The 22,123-nt window shown below is 38.5% G+C and overlaps 1 protein-coding gene across 1 annotated transcript in view; it reads left to right on the top strand.

Annotated features, from left to right (window-relative positions):
* LOC148431432 (tRNA wybutosine-synthesizing protein 4-like) overlaps positions 1 to 22,123 on the top strand; it is a gene marked incomplete at its 3' end in the record, with an annotated part of 53,685 nt that overhangs the window by 19,830 nt on the left and 11,732 nt on the right. Inside the window, exon 6 of the mRNA XM_088466013.1 lies at positions 3,996 to 4,217. Coding sequence (XP_088322139.1) covers positions 3,996 to 4,217 — 222 coding nt within the window. The remainder of the gene's footprint in view (positions 1 to 3,995; positions 4,218 to 22,123) is intronic.

Raw genomic sequence — 22,123 nt, 5'->3', positions numbered from 1 at the left:
TTACTAGCTGTATGTGTGATCATCACTGTCCTACTTACTAGCTATATGTGTGATCACCACTGTCCTACTTACTAGCTGTATGTGTGATCACCACTCTCCTACTTACTAGCTGTATGTGTGATCATCACTCTCCTACTTACTAGCTGTATGTGTGATCACCACTGTCCTACTTACTAGCTGTATGTGTGATCACCACTGTCCTACTTACTAGCTGTATGTGTGATCACCACTGTCCTATATACTATCTATATGTGTGATCACCACTGTCCTAATCACTAGCTGTATATGTGATCTCCACTCTCCTACTTACTAGCTGTATGTGTGATCACCACTGTCCTACTTACTAGCTGTATGTGTGATCACCACTCTCCTACTTACTAGCTGTATGTGTGATCTCCACTGTCCTACTTACTAGCTGTATGTGTGATCACCACTGTCCTACTTACTAGCTGTATGTATGATCAGCACTGTCCTACTTACTAGCTGTATGTGTGATCACCACTGTCCTACTTACTAGCTGTATGTGTGATCACCACTGTCCTACTTACTAGCTGTATGTGTGATCACCACTCTCCTACTTACTAGCTGTATGTGTGATCATCAGTATCCTACTTACTAGCTGTATGTGTGATCACCACTCTCCTACTTACTAGCTGTATGTGTGATCATCAGTATCCTACTTACTAACTGTATGTGTGATCACCACTCTCCTACTTACTATCTGTATGTGTGATCACCACTCTCCTACTTACTAACTGTATGTGTGATCACCACTCTCCTACTTACTAGCTGTATGTGTGATCATCACTCTCCTACTTACTAGCTGTATGTGTGATCATCACTGTCCTACTTACTAGCTGTATGTGTGATCACCACTGTCCTACTTACTAGCTGTATGTGTGATCATCACTCTCCTACTTACTAGCTGTATGTGTGATCACCACTCTCCTACTTACTAGCTGTATGTGTGATCACCACTCTCCTACTTACTAGCTGTATGTGTGATCACCACTGTCTGTTACTATCTGTATGTGTGATCACCACTGTCCTACTTACTAGCTGTATGTGTGATCACCACTGTCCTACTTACTAGCTGTATGTGTGATCACCACTCTCCTACTTACTAGCTGTATGTGTGATCACCACTCTCCTAATTACTAGCTGTATGTGTGATCACCACTCTCCTACTTACTAGCTGTATGTGTGATCACCACTGTCCTATATACTATCTATATGTGTGATCACCACTGTCCTAATCACTAGCTGTATATGTGATCTCCACTCTCCTACTTACTAGCTGTATGTGTGATCACCACTCTCCTACTTACTAGCTGTATGTGTGATCACCACTCTCCTACTTACTAGCTGTATGTGTGATCTCCACTGTCCTACTTACTAGCTGTATGTATGATCAGCACTGTCCTACTTACTAGCTGTATGTGTGATCATCACTCTCCTACTTACTAGCTGTATGTGTGATCACCACTGTCCTACTTACTAACTGTATGTGTGATCACCACTCTCCTACTTACTAGCTGTATGTGTGATCTCCACTGTCCTACTTACTAGCTGTATGTGTGATCACCACTGTCCTACTTACTAGCTGTATGTGTGATCACCACTCTCCTACTCACTAGCTGTATGTGTGATCACCACTCTCCTACTTACTAGCTGTATGTGTGATCATCAGTATCCTACTTACTAACTGTATGTGTGATCACCACTCTCCTACTTACTAACTGTATGTGTGATCACCACTCTCCTACTTACTAGCTGTATGTGTGATCACCACTCTCCTACTTACTGGCTGTATGTGTGATCACCACTGTCCTACTTACTAGCTGTATGTGTGATCATCACTGTCCTACTTACTAACTGTATGTGTGATCACCACTCTCCTACTTACTAACTGTATGTGTGATCACCACTCTCCTACTTACTAGCTGTATGTGTGATCATCACTCTCCTACTTACTAGCTGTATGTGTGATCACCACTCTCCTACTTACTAGCTGTATGTGTGATCATCACTGTCCTACTTACTAGCTGTATGTGTGATCTCCACTGTCCTACTTACTAGCTGTATGTGTGATCACCACTGTCCTACTTACTAGCTGTATGTATGATCAGCACTGTCCTACTTACTAGCTGTATGTGTGATCATCACTCTCCTACTTACTAGCTGTATGTGTGATCACCACTGTCCTACTTACTAGCTGTATGTGTGATCATCACTGTCCTACTTACTAGCTGTATGTGTGATCACCACTGTCCTACTTACTAGCTGTATGTATGATCATCACTGTCCTACTTACTAGCTGTATGTGTGATCTCCACTGTCCTACTTACTAGCTGTATGTGTGATCATCACTGTCCTACTTACTAGCTGTATGTGTGATCAGCACTGTCCTACTTACTAGCTGTATGTGTGATCATCACTCTCCTACTTACTAGCTGTATGTGTGATCACCACTGTCTGTTACTATCTGTATGTGTGATCACCACTGTCCTACTTACTAGCTGTATGTGTGATCACCACTGTCCTACTTACTAGCTGTATGTGTGATCACCACTCTCCTACTTACTAGCTGTATGTGTGATCACCACTCTCCTAATTACTAGCTGTATGTGTGATCATCACTGTCCTACTTACTATCTGTATGTGTGATCACCACTCTCCTACTTACTAGCTGTATGTGTGATCATCACTGTCCTACTTACTAGCTGTATGTGTGATCACCATTGTCCTACTTACTAGCTGTAGGTGTGCCACCAGCTGTACAGTATGTGTGGCACCATTGTCTTGTCACTAGCTGTATGTGGGGCACCAGTGTCTTGTCACTAGCTGTACGCGGGGCACCAGTTACTGGCCACTAACTGTATGTGGGGCACCAGTTTCTGGTGATTAGCTGTATGTTGGGCACCAGTGTCTGGTCACTAGCTGTAAGTGGGGAACCAGTGTCTGGTCACTAGCTGTAAGTGGGACACCAGTGTCTGGTCACTAGCTTTATGTGGGACACCAGTGTCTGGTCACTAGCTGTAAGTGGGGCACCAGTGTCTGGTCACTAGCTGTAAGTGGGGCACCAGTGTCTGGTCACTAGCTTTATGTGGGACACCAGTATCTGGTCACTAGCTTTATGTGGGACACCAGTATCTGGTCACTAGCTGCAAGTGGGGCACCAGTGTCTGGTCACTAGCTGTATGTTTTGCACCAGTGTCTGGTCACTAGCTGTATGTGGGGCACCAGTGTCTTGTCACTAGCTGTAACTGGGGCAGCAGTATCTGGTCACTAGCTGTATGTTGGGCACCAGTGTCTGGTCACTAGCTGTAGGTGGGGCACCAGTGTCTGGTCACTAGCTGTACGTGGGGCACCAGTGTGTGGTCACTAGCTGTACGTGGGGCACCAGTGTGTGGTCACTAGCTGTACGTGGGGCACCAGTGTCTGGTCACTAGCTGTACGTGGGGCACCAGTGTCTGGTCACTAGCTGTACGTGGGGCACCAGTGTCTGGTCACTAGCTGTACGCGGGGCACCGGTGTCTGGTCACTAGCTGTACGTGGGGCACCGGTGTCTGGTCACTAGCTGTACGTGGGGCACCAGTGTCTGGTCACTAGCTGTACGTGGGGCACCAGTGTCTGGTCACTAGTCTTACGTGGGGCACCAGTGTCTGGTCACTAGCTGTACGTGGGGCACCAGTGTCTGGTCACTAGCTGTACGTGGGGCACCAGTGTCTGGTCACTAGCTGTACGTGGGGCACCGGTGTCTGGTCACTAGCTGTACGTGGGGCACCGGTGTCTGGTCACTAGCTGTACGTGGGGCACCGGTGTCTGGTCACTAGCTGTACGTGGGGCACCGGTGTCTGGTCACTAGCTGTACGTGGGGCACCGGTGTCTGGTCACTAGCTGTACGTGGGGCACCGGTGTCTGGTCACTAGCTGTACTGTATCTTTTTCTCTATAACATGACAGTGCTTTTCTCTGCATTATCTAATTTTATAGATATTCCTGTGTTTCCCCCTCTGGCTACTTGTGGCTATCTTCATGTGAACCCTTTGTCGCCATCTGTACATGGTTTACGTAGATTTGGTCACCGTTCCTGCGCAGCTTCTTCTCAAGTCATTATCACCACTGGTGGGTTTGGTGAAGGAAAACGAAAGCATCAGAGATTAAATGACATCCATCTTTTACATCAGGATTCAGAGACGAGCACAGAGAAATGGGGTAATTCGTATGATCTAGTTTCTAAACTCCATTTGTATTTATATAATTATATTAGTTTATGCTTTGTGTGTATCATCGTTTTGTAGGAGCTTATATCAGAGATAGCTGTCGTCCGTATGGAAGTGTGTGAAGCAGTGTCCATTGTCATAAATAGGAAAGAAAGTGTATTTTAATTACAAACAGTGTGTGTATAAAAAGAGTGTGTAATATAGTTAGTACAGAAGTACAAGCAGAGTGTGTAATACAGTTAGTACAGAAGTACAAGCAGAGTGTGTAATACAGTTAGTACAGAAGTACAAGCAGAGTGTGTAATACAATTAGTACAGAAGTAGAAGCAGAGTGTGTAATACAGTTAGTACAGAAGTACAAGCAGAGTGTGTAATATAGTTAGTACAGAAGTACAAGCAGAGTGTGTAATACAGTTAGTACAGAAGTACAAGCAGTGTGTAATACAGTTAGTACAGAAGTACAAGCAGAATGTGTAATACAGTTAGTACAGAAGTACAAGCAGAGTGTGTGTAATACAGTTAGTACAGAAGTACAAGCAGAGAGTGTAATACAGTTAGTACAGAAGTACAAGCAGAGTGTGTAATACAGTTAGTACAGAAGTACAAGCAGAGTGTGTGTAATACAGTTAGTACAGAAGTACAAGCAGAGAGTGTAATACAGTTAGTACAGAAGTACAAGCAGAGTGTGTAATATAGTTAGTACAGAAGTACAAGCAGAGTGTGTAATACAGTTAGTACAGAAGTACAAGCAGAGTGTGTAATATAGTTAGTACAGAAGTACAAGCAGAGTGTGTAATACAGTTAGTACAGAAGTACAAGCAGTGTGTAATACAGTTAGTACAGAAGTACAAGCAGAGTGTGTGTAATATAGTTAGTACAGAAGTACAAGCAGAATGTGTAATACAGTTAGTACAGAAGTACAAGCAGAGTGTGTGTAATACAGTTAGTACAGAAGTACAAGCAGAGTGTGTAATACAGTTAGTACAGAAGTACAAGCAGAGTGTGTGTAATATAGTTAGTACAGAAGTACAAGCAGAGTGTGTAATACAGTTAGTACAGAAGTACAAGCAGAGTGTGTAATACAGTTAGTACAGAAGTACAAGCAGAGTGTGTGTAATATAGTTAGTACAGAAGTACAAGCAGTGTGTAATACAGTTAGTACAGAAGTACAAGCAGAGAGTGTAATAGTTAGTACAGAAGTACAAGCAGAGTGTGTGTAATATAGTTAGTACAGAAGTACAAGCAGAGTGTGTAATACAGTTAGTACAGAAGTACAAGCAGAGTGTGTAATACAGTTAGTACAGAAGTACAAGCAGAGTGTGTAATACAGTTAGTACAGAAGTACAAGCAGAGTGTGTAATAGTTAGTACAGAAGTACAAGCAGAGTGTGTAATACAGTTAGTACAGAAGTACAAGCAGAGTGTGTAATACAGTTAGTACAGAAGTACAAGCAGAGTGTGTAATACAGTTAGTACAGAAGTACAAGCAGAGTGTGTAATACAGTTAGTACAGAAGTACAAGCAGAGTGTGTAATAGTTAGTACAGAAGTACAAGCAGAGTGTGTAATACAGTTAGTACAGAAGTAGATGCAGAGTGTGTAATACAGTTAGTACAGAAGTACAAGCAGAGTGTGTAATACAGTTAGTACAGAAGTACAAGCAGAGTGTGTAATATAGTAAGTACAGAAGTACAAGCAGAGTGTGTAATAGTTAGTACAGAAGTACAAGCAGAGTGTGTAATATAGTTAGTACAGAAGTAGAAGCAGAGTATGTAATATAGTTAGTACAGAAGTACAAGCAGAGTGTGTAATACAGTTAGTACAGAAGTACAAGCAGTGTGTAATACAGTTAGTACAGAAGTACAAGCAGAGTGTGTAATAGTACAGAAGTACAAGCAGAGTGTGTGTAATACAGTTAGTACAGAAGTACAAGCAGAGTGTGTAATACAGTTAGTACAGAAGTACAAGCAGAGTGTGTAATACAGTTAATACAGAAGTACAAGCAGAGTGTGTAATAGTTAGTACAAAAGTACAAGCAGAGTGTGTAATATAGTTAATACAGAAGTACAAGCAGAGTGTGTAATACGGTTAGTACAGAAGTACAAGCAGAGTGTGTAATACAGTTAGTACAGAAGTACAAGCAGAGTGTGTAATAGTTAGTACAGAAGTACAAGCAGAGTGTGTAATACAGTTAGTACAGAAGTACAAGCAGTGTGTAATATAGTTAATACAGAAGTACAAGCAGTGTGTGTAATATAGTTAATACAGAAGTACAAGCAGAGTGTGTAATACAGTTAGTACAGAAGTACAAGCAGAGTGTGTAATATAGTTAATACAGAAGTACAAGCAGTGTGTGTAATATAGTTAATACAGAAGTACAAGCAGAGTGTGTAATACAGTTAGTACAGAAGTACAAGCAGAGTGTAATATAGTTAGTACAGAAGTAGATGCAGAGTGTGTAATACGGTTAGTACAGAAGTTCAAGCAGAGTGTGTAATACGGTTAGTACAGAAGTTCAAGCAGAGTGTGTAATACAGTTAGTACAGAAGTACAAGCAGAGTGTGTAATACAGTTTGTACAGAAGTACAAGCAGAGTGTGTAATAGTTAGTACTGAAGTACAAGCAGAGTGTAATACAGTTAGTACAGAAGTACAAGCAGTGTGTGTAATACAGTTAGTACAGAAGTACAAGCAGAGTGTGTAATACAGTTAGTACAGAAGTACAAGCAGAGTGTGTAATACAGTTAGTACAGAAGTACAAGCAGAGTGTGTAATACAGTTAGGACAGAAGTACAAGCAGAGTGTGTAATACAGTTAGTACAGAAGTACAAGCAGAGTGTGTAATAGTTAGTACAGAAGTACAAGCAGAGTGTGTAATACAGTTAGTACAGAAGTACAAGCAGAGTGTGTAATAGTACAGATGTACAAGCAGAGTGTGTAATACAGTTAGTACAGAAGTACAAGCAGAGTGTGTAATATAGTTAGTACAGAAGTAAAAGCAGAGTGTGTAATATAGTTAGTACAGAAGTAAAAGCAGAGTGTGTAATACAGTTAGTACAGAAGTAAAAGCAGAGTGTGTAATAGTTAGTACAGAAGTAAAAGCAGAGTGTGTAATATAGTTAGTACAGAAGTACAAGCAGAGTGTGTAATATAGTTAGTACAGAAGTAGAAGCAGTGTGTAATACAGTTAGTACAGAAGTAGAAGCAGAGTGTGTAATATAGTTAGTACAGAAGTAGAAGCAGAGTGTGTAATACAGTTAGTATAGAAGTAGAAGCAGAGTGTGTAATATAGTTAGTACAGAAGTAAAAGCAGAGTGTGTAATACAGTTAGTACAGAAGTAAAAGCAGAGTGTGTAATAGTTAGTACAGAAGTAAAAGCAGAGTGTGTAATATAGTTAGTACAGAAGTACAAGCAGAGTGTGTAATATAGTTAGTACAGAAGTAGAAGCAGTGTGTAATACAGTTAGTACAGAAGTACAAGCAGAGTGTGTAATACAGTTAGTACAGAAGTAAAAGCAGAGTGTGTAATATAGTTAGTACAGAAGTAGAAGCAGAGTGTGTAATAGTTAGTACAGAAGTAAAAGCAGAGTGTGTAATATAGTTAGTACAGAAGTAGAAGCAGAGTGTGTAATAGTTAGTACAGAAGTAAAAGCAGAGTGTGTAATATAGTTAGTACAGAAGTACAAGCAGAGTGTGTAATAGTTAGTACAGAAGTAAAAGCAGAGTGTGTAATATAGTTAGTACAGAAGTAAAAGCAGAGTGTGTAATACAGTTAGTACAGAAGTAAAAGCAGAGTGTGTAATAGTTAGTACAGAAGTAAAAGCAGAGTGTGTAATATAGTTAGTACAGAAGTACAAGCAGAGTGTGTAATACAGTTAGTACAGAAGTAAAAGCAGAGTGTGTAATATAGTTAGTACAGAAGTACAAGCAGAGTGTGTAATACAGTTAGTACAGAAGTAAAAGCAGAGTGTGTAATATAGTTAGTACAGAAGTACAAGCAGAGTGTGTAATATAGTTAGTACAGAAGTAAAAGCAGAGTGTGTAATACAGTTAGTACAGAAGTAGAAGCAGTGTGTAATACAGTTAGTATAGAAGTAGAAGCAGTGTGTAATACAGTTAGTACAGAAGTACAAGCAGAGTGTGTAATATAGTTAGTACAGAAGTACAAGCAGAGTGTGTAATAGTTAGTATAGAAGTACAAGCAGAGTGTAATATAGTTAGTACAGAAGTAGATGCAGAGTGTGTAATACAGTTAGTACAGAAGTACAAGCAGAGTGTGTAATACAGTTAGTACAGAAGTACAAGCAGAGTGTGTAATACAGTTAGTACAGAAGTACAAGCAGAGTGTGTAATATAGTTAGTACAGAAGTACAAGCAGAGTGTGTAATACAGTTAGTACAGAAGTACAAGCAGAGTGTGTAATACAGTTAGTACAGAAGTACAAGCAGAGTGTGTAATACAGTTAGTACAGAAGTACAAGCAGAGTGTGTAATAGTTAGTACAGAAGTACAAGCAGAGTGTGTAATAGTTAGGACAGAAGTACAAGCAGAGTGTAATATAGTTAGTACAGAAGTAGATGCAGAGTGTGTAATACGGTTAGTACAGAAGTTCAAGCAGAGTGTGTAATACAGTTAGTACAGAAGTACAAGCAGAGTGTGTATAAAGAAAAGAGTGTATTATAAGTACAAGCATTGTGTGTATAAAAAGTGTGTAATAAAGTTAGTACAGAAGTACAAGCAGAGTGTGTATAAAGAAAAGAGTTTATTATAAGTACAAGCAGTGTGTGTATAAAAAGAGTGTGTAATATAGTTAGTACAGAAGTACTAGCAGAGTGTGTAATACAGTTAGTACAGAAGTAGAAGCAGAGTGTGTAATACAGTTAGTACAGAAGTACAAGCAGAGTGTGTAATATAGTTAGTACAGAAGTACAAGCAGAGTGTGTAATACAGTTAGTACAGAAGTACAAGCAGAGTGTGTAATACAGTTAGTACAGAAGTACAAGCACCGTGTGTAATACAGTTAGTACAGAAGTACAAGCAGAGTGTGTAATACAGTTAGTACAGAAGTACAAGCAGAGTGTGTAATATAGTTAGTACAGAAGTACAAGCAGTGTGTGTAATACATTTAGTACAGAAGTACAAGCAGAGTGTGTAATACAGTTAGTACAGAAGTAGAAGCAGAGTGTGTAATACAGTTAGTACAGAAGTACAAGCAGAGTGTGTGTAATACAGTTAGTACAGAAGTACAAGCAGAGTGTGTAATACAGTTAGTACAGAAGTACAAGCAGAGTGTGTAATATAGTAAGTACAGAAGTACAAGCAGAGTGTGTAATAGTTAGTACAGAAGTACAAGCAGAGTGTGTAATATAGTTAGTACAGAAGTACAAGCAGAGTGTGTAATACAGTTAGTACAGAAGTAGAAGCAGAGTATGTAATATAGTTAGTACAGAAGTACAAGCAGAGTGTGTAATACAGTTAGTACAGAAGTACAAGCAGTGTGTAATACAGTTAGTACAGAAGTACAAGCAGAGTGTGTAATAGTACAGACGTACAAGCAGAGTGTGTTATACAGTTAGTAGAGAAGTACAAGCAGAGTGTGTAATACAGTTAGTACAGAAGTAGAAGCAGAGTGTGTAATACAGTTAGTACAGAAGTACAAGCAGAGTGTGTAATACAGTTAGTACAGAAGTACAAGCAGAGTGTGTAATATAGTTAGTACAGAAGTACAAGCAGAGTGTGTAATATAGTTAATACAGAAGTACAAGCAGAGTGTGTAATATAGTTAATACAGAAGTACAAGCAGAGTGTGTAATACAGTTAGTACAGAAGTACAAGCAGAGTGTAATATAGTTAGTACAGAAGTAGATGCAGAGTGTGTAATACGGTTAGTACAGAAGTTCAAGCAGAGTGTGTAATACGGTTAGTACAGAAGTACAAGCAGTGTGTAATATAGTTAATACAGAAGTACAAGCAGTGTGTGTAATATAGTTAATACAGAAGTACAAGCAGAGTGTGTAATACAGTTAGTACAGAAGTACAAGCAGAGTGTGTAATATAGTTAATACAGAAGTACAAGCAGTGTGTGTAATATAGTTAATACAGAAGTACAAGCAGAGTGTGTAATACAGTTAGTACAGAAGTACAAGCAGAGTGTAATATAGTTAGTACAGAAGTAGATGCAGAGTGTGTAATACGGTTAGTACAGAAGTTCAAGCAGAGTGTGTAATACGGTTAGTACAGAAGTTCAAGCAGAGTGTGTAATACAGTTAGTACAGAAGTACAAGCAGAGTGTGTAATACAGTTTGTACAGAAGTACAAGCAGAGTGTGTAATAGTTAGTACTGAAGTACAAGCAGAGTGTAATACAGTTAGTACAGAAGTACAAGCAGTGTGTGTAATACAGTTAGTACAGAAGTACAAGCAGAGTGTGTAATACAGTTAGTACAGAAGTACAAGCAGAGTGTGTAATAGTTAGTACAGAAGTAAAAGCAGAGTGTGTAATATAGTTAGTACAGAAGTAAAAGCAGAGTGTGTAATACAGTTAGTACAGAAGTAAAAGCAGAGTGTGTAATAGTTAGTACAGAAGTAAAAGCAGAGTGTGTAATATAGTTAGTACAGAAGTACAAGCAGAGTGTGTAATATAGTTAGTACAGAAGTAGAAGCAGTGTGTAATACAGTTAGTATAGAAGTAGAAGCAGAGTGTGTAATAGTACAGAAGTAAAAGCAGAGTGTGTAATATAGTTAGTACAGAAGTACAAGCAGAGTGTGTAATATAGTTAGTACAGAAGTAGAAGCAGTGTGTAATACAGTTAGTACAGAAGTACAAGCAGAGTGTGTAATACAGTTAGTACAGAAGTAAAAGCAGAGTGTGTAATATAGTTAGTACAGAAGTAGAAGCAGAGTATGTAATATAGTTAGTACAGAAGTACAAGCAGAGTGTGTAATATAGTTAGTATAGAAGTAGAAGCAGTGTGTAATACAGTTAGTATAGAAGTAGAAGCAGAGTGTGTAATATAGTTAGTACAGAAGTAGAAGCAGTGTGTAATACAGTTAGTACAGAAGTACAAGCAGAGTGTGTAATACAGTTAGTACAGAAGTAAAAGCAGAGTGTGTAATATAGTTAGTACAGAAGTACAAGCAGAGTGTGTAATACAGTTAGTACAGAAGTAGAAGCAGAGTATGTAATACAGTTAGTACAGAAGTAAAAGCAGAGTGTGTAATATAGTTAGTACAGAAGTACAAGCAGAGTGTGTAATATAGTTAGTACAGAAGTAAAAGCAGAGTGTGTAATACAGTTAGTACAGAAGTAGAAGCAGTGTGTAATACAGTTAGTATAGAAGTAGAAGCAGTGTGTAATACAGTTAGTACAGAAGTACAAGCAGAGTGTGTAATATAGTTAGTACAGAAGTACAAGCAGAGTGTGTAATAGTTAGTATAGAAGTACAAGCAGAGTGTAATATAGTTAGTACAGAAGTAGATGCAGAGTGTGTAATACAGTTAGTACAGAAGTACAAGCAGAGTGTGTAATACAGTTAGTACAGAAGTACAAGCAGAGTGTGTAATACAGTTAGTACAGAAGTACAAGCAGAGTGTGTAATATAGTTAGTACAGAAGTACAAGCAGAGTGTGTAATACAGTTAGTACAGAAGTACAAGCAGAGTGTGTAATACAGTTAGTACAGAAGTACAAGCAGAGTGTGTAATACAGTTAGTACAGAAGTACAAGCAGAGTGTGTAATAGTTAGTACAGAAGTACAAGCAGAGTGTGTAATAGTTAGTACAGAAGTACAAGCAGAGTGTAATATAGTTAGTACAGAAGTAGATGCAGAGTGTGTAATACGGTTAGTACAGAAGTTCAAGCAGAGTGTGTAATACGGTTAGTACAGAAGTTCAAGCAGAGTGTGTAATACAGTTAGTACAGAAGTACAAGCAGAGTGTGTATAAAGAAAAGAGTGTATTATAAGTACAAGCATTGTGTGTATAAAAAGTGTGTAATAAAGTTAGTACAGAAGTACAAGCAGAGTGTGTATAAAGAAAAGAGTTTATTATAAGTACAAGCAGTGTGTGTATAAAAAGAGTGTGTAATATAGTTAGTACAGAAGTACTAGCAGAGTGTGTAATACAGTTAGTACAGAAGTAGAAGCAGAGTGTGTAATACAGTTAGTACAGAAGTACAAGCAGAGTGTGTAATATAGTTAGTACAGAAGTACAAGCAGAGTGTGTAATACAGTTAGTACAGAAGTACAAGCAGAGTGTGTAATACAGTTAGTACAGAAGTACAAGCACCGTGTGTAATACAGTTAGTACAGAAGTACAAGCAGAGTGTGTAATACAGTTAGTACAGAAGTACAAGCAGAGTGTGTAATATAGTTAGTACAGAAGTACAAGCAGTGTGTGTAATACATTTAGTACAGAAGTACAAGCAGAGTGTGTAATACAGTTAGTACAGAAGTAGAAGCAGAGTGTGTAATACAGTTAGTACAGAAGTACAAGCAGAGTGTGTGTAATACAGTTAGTACAGAAGTACAAGCAGAGTGTGTAATACAGTTAGTACAGAAGTACAAGCAGAGTGTGTAATATAGTAAGTACAGAAGTACAAGCAGAGTGTGTAATAGTTAGTACAGAAGTACAAGCAGAGTGTGTAATATAGTTAGTACAGAAGTACAAGCAGAGTGTGTAATACAGTTAGTACAGAAGTAGAAGCAGAGTATGTAATATAGTTAGTACAGAAGTACAAGCAGAGTGTGTAATACAGTTAGTACAGAAGTACAAGCAGTGTGTAATACAGTTAGTACAGAAGTACAAGCAGAGTGTGTAATAGTACAGACGTACAAGCAGAGTGTGTTATACAGTTAGTAGAGAAGTACAAGCAGAGTGTGTAATACAGTTAGTACAGAAGTAGAAGCAGAGTGTGTAATACAGTTAGTACAGAAGTACAAGCAGAGTGTGTAATACAGTTAGTACAGAAGTATAAGCAGAGTGTGTAATATAGTTAGTACAGAAGTAGAAGCAGAGTGTGTAATACAGTTAGTACAGAAGTACAAGCAGAGTGTGTAATACAGTTAGTACAGAAGTATAAGCAGAGTGTGTAATACAGTTAGTACAGAAGTACAAGCAGAGTGTGTAATACAGTTAGTACAGAAGTATAAGCAGAGTGTGTAATATAGTTAGTACAGAAGTACAAGCAGAGTGTGTAATACAGTTAGTACAGAAGTACAAGCAGAGTGTGTAATACAGTTAGTACAGAAGTACAAGCAGAGTGTGTAATATAGTTAGTACAGAAGTACAAGCAGAGTGTGTAATACAGTTAGTACAGAAGTACAAGCAGAGTGTGTAATACAGTTAGTACAGAAGTACAAGCGGAGTGTGTAATACAGTTAGTACAGAAGTACAAGCAGAGTGTGTAATACAGTTAGTACAGAAGTACAAGCAGAGTGTGTAATACAGTTAATACAGAAGTACAAGCAGAGTGTGTAATACAGTTAGTACAGAAGTACAAGCAGAGTGTGTAATACAGTTAGTACAGAAGTAGAAGCAGAGTGTGTAATAGTTAGTACAGAAGTACAAGCAGTGTGTGTAATAGTACAGAAGTACAAGCAGAGTGTGTAATACAGTTAGTACAGAAGTACAAGCAGAGTGTGTAATAGTTAGTACAGAAGTACAAGCAGAGTGTGTAATATAGTTAGTACAGAAATACAAGCAGAGTGTGTAATATAGTTAGTACAGAAATACAAGCAGAGTGTGTAATACAGTTAGTACAGAAGTACAAGCAGAGTGTGTAATAGTTAGTACAGAAGTACAAGCAGAGTGTGTAATATAGTTAGTACAGAAATACAAGCAGAGTGTGTAATACAGTTAGTACAGAAATACAAGCAGACTGTGTGTAATACAGTTAGTACAGAAGTAGAAGCAGAGTGTGTAATACAGTTAGTACAGAAATACAAGCAGACTGTGTGTAATACAGTTAGTACAGAAGTAGAAGCAGAGTGTGTAATACAGTTAGTACAGAAGTACAAGCAGAGTGTGTAATATAGTTAGTACAGAAGTACAAGCAGAGTGTGTAATACAGTTAATACAGAAGTACAAGCAGAGTGTGTAATACAGTTAGTACAGAAGTAGAAGCAGAGTGTGTAATACAGTTAGTACAGAAGTACAAGCAGAGTGTGTAATACAGTTAGTACAGAAGTACAAGCAGTGTGTGTAATACAGTTAGTCCAGAAGTAGATGCAGAGTGTGTAATACAGTTAGTACAGAAGTAGAAGCAGAGTGTGTAATACAGTTAGTACAGAAGTAGATGCAGAGTGTGTAATACAGTTAGTACAGAAGTAGAAGCAGAGTGTGTAATACAGTTAGTACAGAAGTAGAAGCAGAGTGTGTAATACAGTTAGTACAGAAGTAGATGCAGAGTGTGTAATACAGTTAGTACAGAAGTAGATGCAGAGTGTGTAATACAGTTAGTCCAGAAGTAGATGCAGAGTGTGTAATACAGTTAGTACAGAAGTAGAAGCAGAGTGTGTAATACAGTTAGTACAGAAGTAGATGCAGAGTGTGTAATACAGTTAGTACAGAAGTAGATGCAGAGTGTGTAATACAGTTAGTACAGAAGTACAAGCAGAGTGTGTAATACAGTTAGTACAGAAGTAGATGCAGAGTGTGTAATACAGTTAGTACAGAAGTAGATGCAGAGTGTGTAATACAGTTAGTACAGAAGTAGAAGCAGAGTGTGTAATACAGTTAGTACAGAAGTAGATGCAGAGTGTGTAATACAGTTAGTACAGAAGTAGATGCAGAGTGTGTAATACAGTTAGTACAGAAGTACAAGCAGAGTGTGTAATACAGTTAGTACAGAAGTATAAGCAGAGTGTGTAATACAGTTAGTACAGAAGTAGATGCAGTGTGTGTAATACAGTTAGTACAGAAGTACAAGCAGAGTGTGTATAATATAGTTAGTACAGAAGTACAAGCAGTGTGTGTAATACAGTTAGTACAGAAGTACAAGCAGAGTGTGTAATATAGTTAGTACAGAAGTATAAGCAGAGTGTGTAATATAGTTAGTACAGAAGTACAAGCAGAGTGTGTAATACAGTTAGTACAGAAGTATAAGCAGAGTGTGTAATATAGTTAGTACAGAAGTATAAGCAGAGTGTATAATATAGTTAGTACAGAAGTACAAGCAGAGTGTGTTTAATACAGTTTGTACAGAAGTACAAGCAGAGTGTGTTTAATACAGTTAGTACAGAAGTACAAGCAGAGTGTGTTTAATACAGTTAGTACAGAAGTACAAGCAGAGTGTGTTTAATACAGTTAGTACAGAAGTACAAGCAGAGTGTGTGTAATACAGTTAGTACAGAAGTACAAGCAGAGTGTGTGTAATACAGTTAGTACAGAAGTACAAGCAGAGTGTGTTTAATACAGTTAGTACAGAAGTACAAGCAGTGTGTGTAATAGTACAGAAGTACAAGCAGAGTGTGTAATACAGTTAGTACAGAAGTACAAGCAGAGTGTGTAATAGTTAGTACAGAAGTACAAGCAGAGTGTGTAATATAGTTAGTACAGAAATACAAGCAGAGTGTGTAATATAGTTAGTACAGAAATACAAGCAGAGTGTGTAATACAGTTAGTACAGAAGTACAAGCAGAGTGTGTAATAGTTAGTACAGAAGTACAAGCAGAGTGTGTAATATAGTTAGTACAGAAATACAAGCAGAGTGTGTAATACAGTTAGTACAGAAATACAAGCAGACTGTGTGTAATACAGTTAGTACAGAAGTAGAAGCAGAGTGTGTAATATAGTTAGTACAGAAGTACAAGCAGAGTGTGTAATATAGTTAGTACAGAAGTACAAGCAGTGTGTGTAATAGTACAGAAGTACAAGCAGAGTGTGTAATACAGTTAGTACAGAAGTACAAGCAGAGTGTGTAATACAGTTAATACAGAAGTACAAGCAGAGTGTGTAATACAGTTAGTACAGAAGTAGATGCAGAGTGTGTAATACAGTTAGTACAGAAGTAGATGCAGAGTGTGTAATACAGTTAGTACAGAAGTACAAGCAGAGTGTGTAATACAGTTAGTACAGAAGTACAAGCAGAGTGTGTAATACAGTTAGTACAGAAGTATAAGCAGAGTGTTTAATATAGTTAGTACAGAAGTACAAGCAGTGTGTGTAATACAGTTAGTACAGAAGTACAAGCAGAGTGTGTAATACAGTTAGTACAGAAGTACAAGCAGAGTGTGTAATACAGTTAGTACAGAAGTACAAGCAGAGTGTGTAATATAGTTAGTACAGAAGTAGAAGCAGAGTGTGTAATACAGTTAGTACAGAAGTACAAGCAGAGTGTGTAATACAGTTAGTACAGAAGTACAAGCAGAGTGTGTAATACAGTTAGTACAGAAGTACAAGCAGAGTGTGTAATATAGTTAGTACAGAAGTACAAGCAGAGTGTGTAATATAGTTAGTACAGAAGTATAAGCAGAGTGTGTAATACAGTTTGTACAGAAGTACAAGCAGAGTGTATAATATAGTTAGTACAGAAGTACAAGCAGTGTGTGTAATACAGTTAGTACAGAAGTACAAGCAGAGTGTGTAATATAGTTAGTACAGAAGGTATAAGCAGAGTGTGTAATATAGTTAGTACAGAAGTATAAGCAGAGTGTGTAATACAGTTTGTACAGAAGTAGATGCAGAGTGTGTAATATAGTTAGTACAGAAGTATAAGCAGAGTGTATAATATAGTTAGTACAGAAGTACAAGCAGAGTGTGTTTAATACAGTTTGTACAGAAGTACAAGCAGAGTGTGTAATACAGTTAGTACAGAAGTAGATGCAGAGTGTGTAATACAGTTAGTACAGAAGTACAAGCAGAGTGTGTAATACAGTTAGTACAGAAGTATAAGCAGAGTGTGTAATACAGTTAGTACAGAAGTACAAGCAGAGTGTGTAATACAGTTAGTACAGAAGTACAAGCAGACTGTGTAATAGTTAGTACAGAAGTACAAGAAGTACAAGCAGAGGGCCTGATTCGGAGCCGGACGCTATTGCGGACGGTCGTTCTGAAGAAGGGGCCAGATATTTAAATTGAGCGCTCGCTCTTTGCGGTCTGTTGACGCCTCTATTTCTGAGCGAGCGTCTTAAAAATGCGCTCGCTATTTTGTAAAGACGCCCCTTTGCCGTTCGCATCATACATCATCTCCTATATATATTAGATTAATCGGGAGCATCGAAAGTCGTCTGAACTGCTCGCAGTGCTTGTGGTAGGATTTACTTCCCGCTCTCACTGAGAGCAGTTTAGGCTAAAAGACAACCAAGTGACGTGGTCGATGACGCGGCTTTACTAATTATGCACTCCCGTAAAACAGCATGCAAATTAGCAGCCCCTCACTGTTTTACGAGCGCACGATTTCCGACCGCAATGACTGGTTGGTGCATGCGCATTACGACCCATACGCATGCGCAGTTGTGCGAACATCGCTCAGAGCGAATGAGCGGCCGCTTACGAGCGGCTCTGATTCAGACCCAGTGTGTGTAATACAGTTAGTACAGAAGTACAAGCAGAGTGTGTAATATAGTTAGTACAAAAGTACAAGCAGAGTGTGTAATACAGTTAGTACAGAAGTACAAGCAGAGTGTGTAATACAGTTAGTACAGAAGTACAAGCAGAGTGTGTGTAATACAGTTAGTACAGAAGTACAAGCAGAGTGTGTAATACAGTTAGTACAGAAGTACAAGCAGAGTGTGTGTAATACAGTTAGTACAGAAGTACAAGCAGAGTGTGTAATTCAGTTAGTACAGAAGTAGATGCAGAGTGTGTAATATAGTTACTACAGAAGTACAAGCAGAGTGTGTAATACAGTTAGTACAGATGTGCAAGCAGTGTGTGTAATATAGTTAGTACAGAAGTACAAGCAGAGTGTGTAATATAGTTAGTACAGAAGTACAAGCAGAGTGTGTGTAATACAGTTAGTACAGAAGTACAAGCAGAGTGTGTAATAGTTAGTACAGAAGTACAAGCAGAGTGTGTAATATAGTTAGTACAGAAGTACAAGCAGTGTGTGTAATATAGTTAGTACAGAAGTACAAGCAGAGTTTGTAATATAGATAGTACAGAAGTACAAGCAGAGTGTGTAATAGTTAGTACAGAAGTACAAGCAGAGTGTGTTATACAGTTAGTACAGAAGTACAAGCAGAGTGTGTAATACAGTTAGTACAGAAGTACAAGCAGAGTGTGTAATACAGTTAGTACAGAGGTACAAGCAGAGTGTGTAATAGTACAGAAGTACAAGCAGAGTGTGTAATATAGTTAGTACAGAAGTACAAGCGGAGTGTGTAATACAGTTAGTACAGAAGTACAAGCGGAGTGTGTAATACAGTTAGTACAGAAGTACAAGCGGAGTGTGTAATACAGTTAGTACAGAAGTACAAGCAGAGTGTGTAATACAGTTAGTACAGAAGTACAAGCGGAGTGTGTAATAGTTAGTACAGAAGTACAAGCAGAGTGTGTAATACAGTTAGTACAGAAGTACAAGCAGAGTGTGTGTGTAATACAGTTAGTACAGAAGTACAAGCAGAGTGTGTAATACAGTTAGTACAGAAGTACAAGCAGTGTGTGTAATACAGTTAGTACAGAAGTAGATGCAGAGTGTGTAATACAGTTAGTACAGAAGTATAAGCAGAGTGTGTAATACAGTTAGTACAGAAGTATAAGCAGAGTGTGTAATACAGTTAGTACAGAAGTACAAGCAGAGTGTGTAATACAGTTAGTACAGAAGTACAAGCAGAGTGTGTAATACAGTTAGTACAGAAGTACAAGCAGAGTGTGTAATACAGTTAGTACAGAAGTACAAGCAGAGTGTGTGTGTAATACAGTTAGTACAGAAGTACAAGCAGAGTGTGTAATACAGTTAGTACAGAAGTACAAGCAGTGTGTGTAATACAGTTAGTACAGAAGTAGATGCAGAGTGTGTAATACAGTTAGTACAGAAGTATAAGCAGAGTGTGTAATACAGTTAGTACAGAAGTATAAGCAGAGTGTGTAATACAGTTAGTACAGAAGTATAAGCAGAGTGTGTAATACAGTTAGTACAGAAGTACAAGCAGAGTGTGTAATACAGTTAGTACAGAAGTATAAGCAGAGTGTGTAATACAGTTAGTACAGAAGTACAAGCAGAGTGTGTAATACAGTTAGTACAGAAGTGCAAGCAGAGTGTGTGTGTAATACAGTTAGTACAGAAGTACAAGCAGAGTGTGTAATACAGTTAGTACAGAAGTACAAGCAGTGTGTGTAATACAGTTAGTACAGAAGTAGATGCAGAGTGTGTAATACAGTTAGTACAGAAGTACAAGCAGAGTGTGTAATACAGTTAGTACAGAAGTACAAGCGGAGTGTGTAATAGTTAGTACAGAAGTACAAGCAGAGTGTGTAATAGTTAGTACAGAAGTACAAGCAGAGTGTGTAATACAGTTAGTACAGAAGTACAAGCAGTGTGTGTAATATAGTTAGTACAGAAGTACAAGCAGAGTGTGTAATAGTTAGTACAGAAGTACAAGCAGAGTGTGTAATAGTTAGTACAGAAGTACAAGCAGAGTGTGTAATACAGTTAGTTCAGAAGTATAAGCAGAGTGTGTAATATAGTTAGTACAGAAGTACAAGCAGAGTGTGTAATACAGTTAGTACAGAAGTACAAGCAGAGTGTGTAATACAGTTAGTACAGAAGTACAAGCAGAGTGTGTAATACAGTTAGTACAGAAGTACAAGCAGAGTGTGTAATACAATTAGTACAGAAGTACAAGCAGTGTGTGTAATACAGTTAGTACAGAAGTAGATGCAGAGTGTGTAATACAGTTAGTACAGAAGTAGATGCAGAGTGTGTAATACAGTTAGTACAGAAGTAGATGCAGAGTGTGTAATACAGTTAGTACAGAAGTATAAGCAGAGTGTGTAATACAGTTAGTACAGAAGTACAAGCAGAGTGTGTAATATAGTTAGTACAGAAGTACAAGCAGAGTGTGTGTAATACAGTTAGTACAGAAGTAGATGCAGAGTGTGTAATATAGTTAGTACAGAAGTACAAGCAGAGTGTGTAATACAGTTAGTACAGAAGTACAAGCAGAGTGTGTGTAATACAGTTAGTACAGAAGTACAAGCAGACTGTGTAATATAGTTAGTACAGAAGTATAAGCAGAGAGTGTGTAATACAGTTAGTACAGAAGTATAAGCAGAGTGTGTAATACAGTTAGTACAGAAGTACAAGCAGAGGGCCTGATTCGGAGCCGGACGCTATTTGCGGACGGTCGTTCTGAAGATGGGGCCAGTTATTTAAATTGAGCGCTCGCTCTTTGCGGTCTGTTGACGCCTCTATGTCTGAGCGAGCGTCTGAAAAATGCGCTCGCTGTTTTGTAAAGACGCCCCTTTGCCGTTCGCATCATACATCATCTCCTGTATATATTAGATTAATCGGGAGCATCGAAAGGCGTCTGAACTGCTCGCAGTGCTTGTGGTAGGATTTACTTCCCGCTCTCACTGCGAGCAGTTCAGGCTAAAAGACAACCAAGTGACGTGGTCGATGACGCGGCTTTACTAATCATGCACTCCCGTAAAACAGCGTTTTGACCGTTAGGCACGCCTGCATTCGGATCTCCACTTTCCCGTTTTCAAGCACCTTCCCCTGTTACCACCCAGAAACGCCTCATTCTGTCATGCAAATTAGTAGCCCCTCACTGTTTTACGAGCGCACGATTTTCGACCGCAATGACTGGTTGGTGCATGCGCATTACGACCCATACGCATACGCAGTTGTGCGAACATCGCTCAGAGCGAATGAGCGGCCGCTTACGAGCGGCTCTGAATCAGACCCAGTGTGTGTAATACAGTTAGTACAGAAGTACAAGCAGAGTGTGTAATACAGTTAGTACAGAAGTACAAGCAGAGTGTGTGTAATACAGTTAGTACAGAAGTACAAGCAGAGTGTGTGTGTAATATAGATAGTACAGAAGTACAAGCAGAGTGTGTAATAGTTAGTACAGAAGTACAAGCAGAGTGTGTAATATAGTTAGTACAGAAGTACAAGCAGAGTGTATAATATAGTTAGTACAGAAGTACAAGCAGAGTGTGTAATATAGTTAGTACAGAAGTACAAGCAGAGTGTGTAATAGTTAGTACAGAAGTACAAGCAGAGTGTGTAATACAGTTAGTACAGAAGTAGAAGCAGAGTGTGTAATAAAGTTAGTACAGAAGTACAAGCAGAGTGTGTAATACGGTTAGTACAGAAGTACAAGCAGAGTGTGAGTAATATAGTTAGTACAGAAGTACAAGCAGAGTGTGTAATACGGTTAGTACAGAAGTACAAGCAGAGTGTGTAATACAGTTAGTACAGAAGTACAAGCAGAGTGTGTAATACAGTTAGTACAGAAGTACAAGCAGAGTGTAATATAGTTAGTACAGAAGTACAAGCAGAGTGTGTAATATAGTTAGTACAGAAGTACAAGCAGAGTGTGTAATATAGTTAGTACAGAAGTACAAGCAGAGTGTGTAATATAGTTAGTACAGAAGTACAAGCAGAGTGTGTAATAGTTAGTACAGAAGTACAAGCAGAGTGTGTGTAATACAGTTAGTACAGAAGTACAAGCAGAGTGTGTGTAATACAGTTAGTACAGAAGTACAAGCAGAGTGTGTGTAATACAGTTAGTACAGAAGTACAAGCGGAGTGTGTAATACAGTTAGTACAGAAGTACAAGCAGAGTGTGTAATATAGTTAGTACAGAAGTACAAGCAGAGTGTGTAATACAGTTAGTACAGAAGTACAAGCGGAGTGTGTAATACAGTTAGTACAGAAGTACAAGCGGAGTGTGTAATACAGTTAGTACAGAAGTACAAGCAGAGTGTGTAATACAGTTAGTACAGAAGTACAAG

This window comes from Taudactylus pleione, unplaced genomic scaffold (genome assembly GCF_031769625.1).
Source record: "Taudactylus pleione unplaced genomic scaffold, aTauple2 ptg002274l, whole genome shotgun sequence".
NCBI classification, from domain to species: Eukaryota; Metazoa; Chordata; class Amphibia; order Anura; family Myobatrachidae; genus Taudactylus; species Taudactylus pleione.
This window is presented reverse-complemented; position numbering and strand designations above follow the sequence as displayed.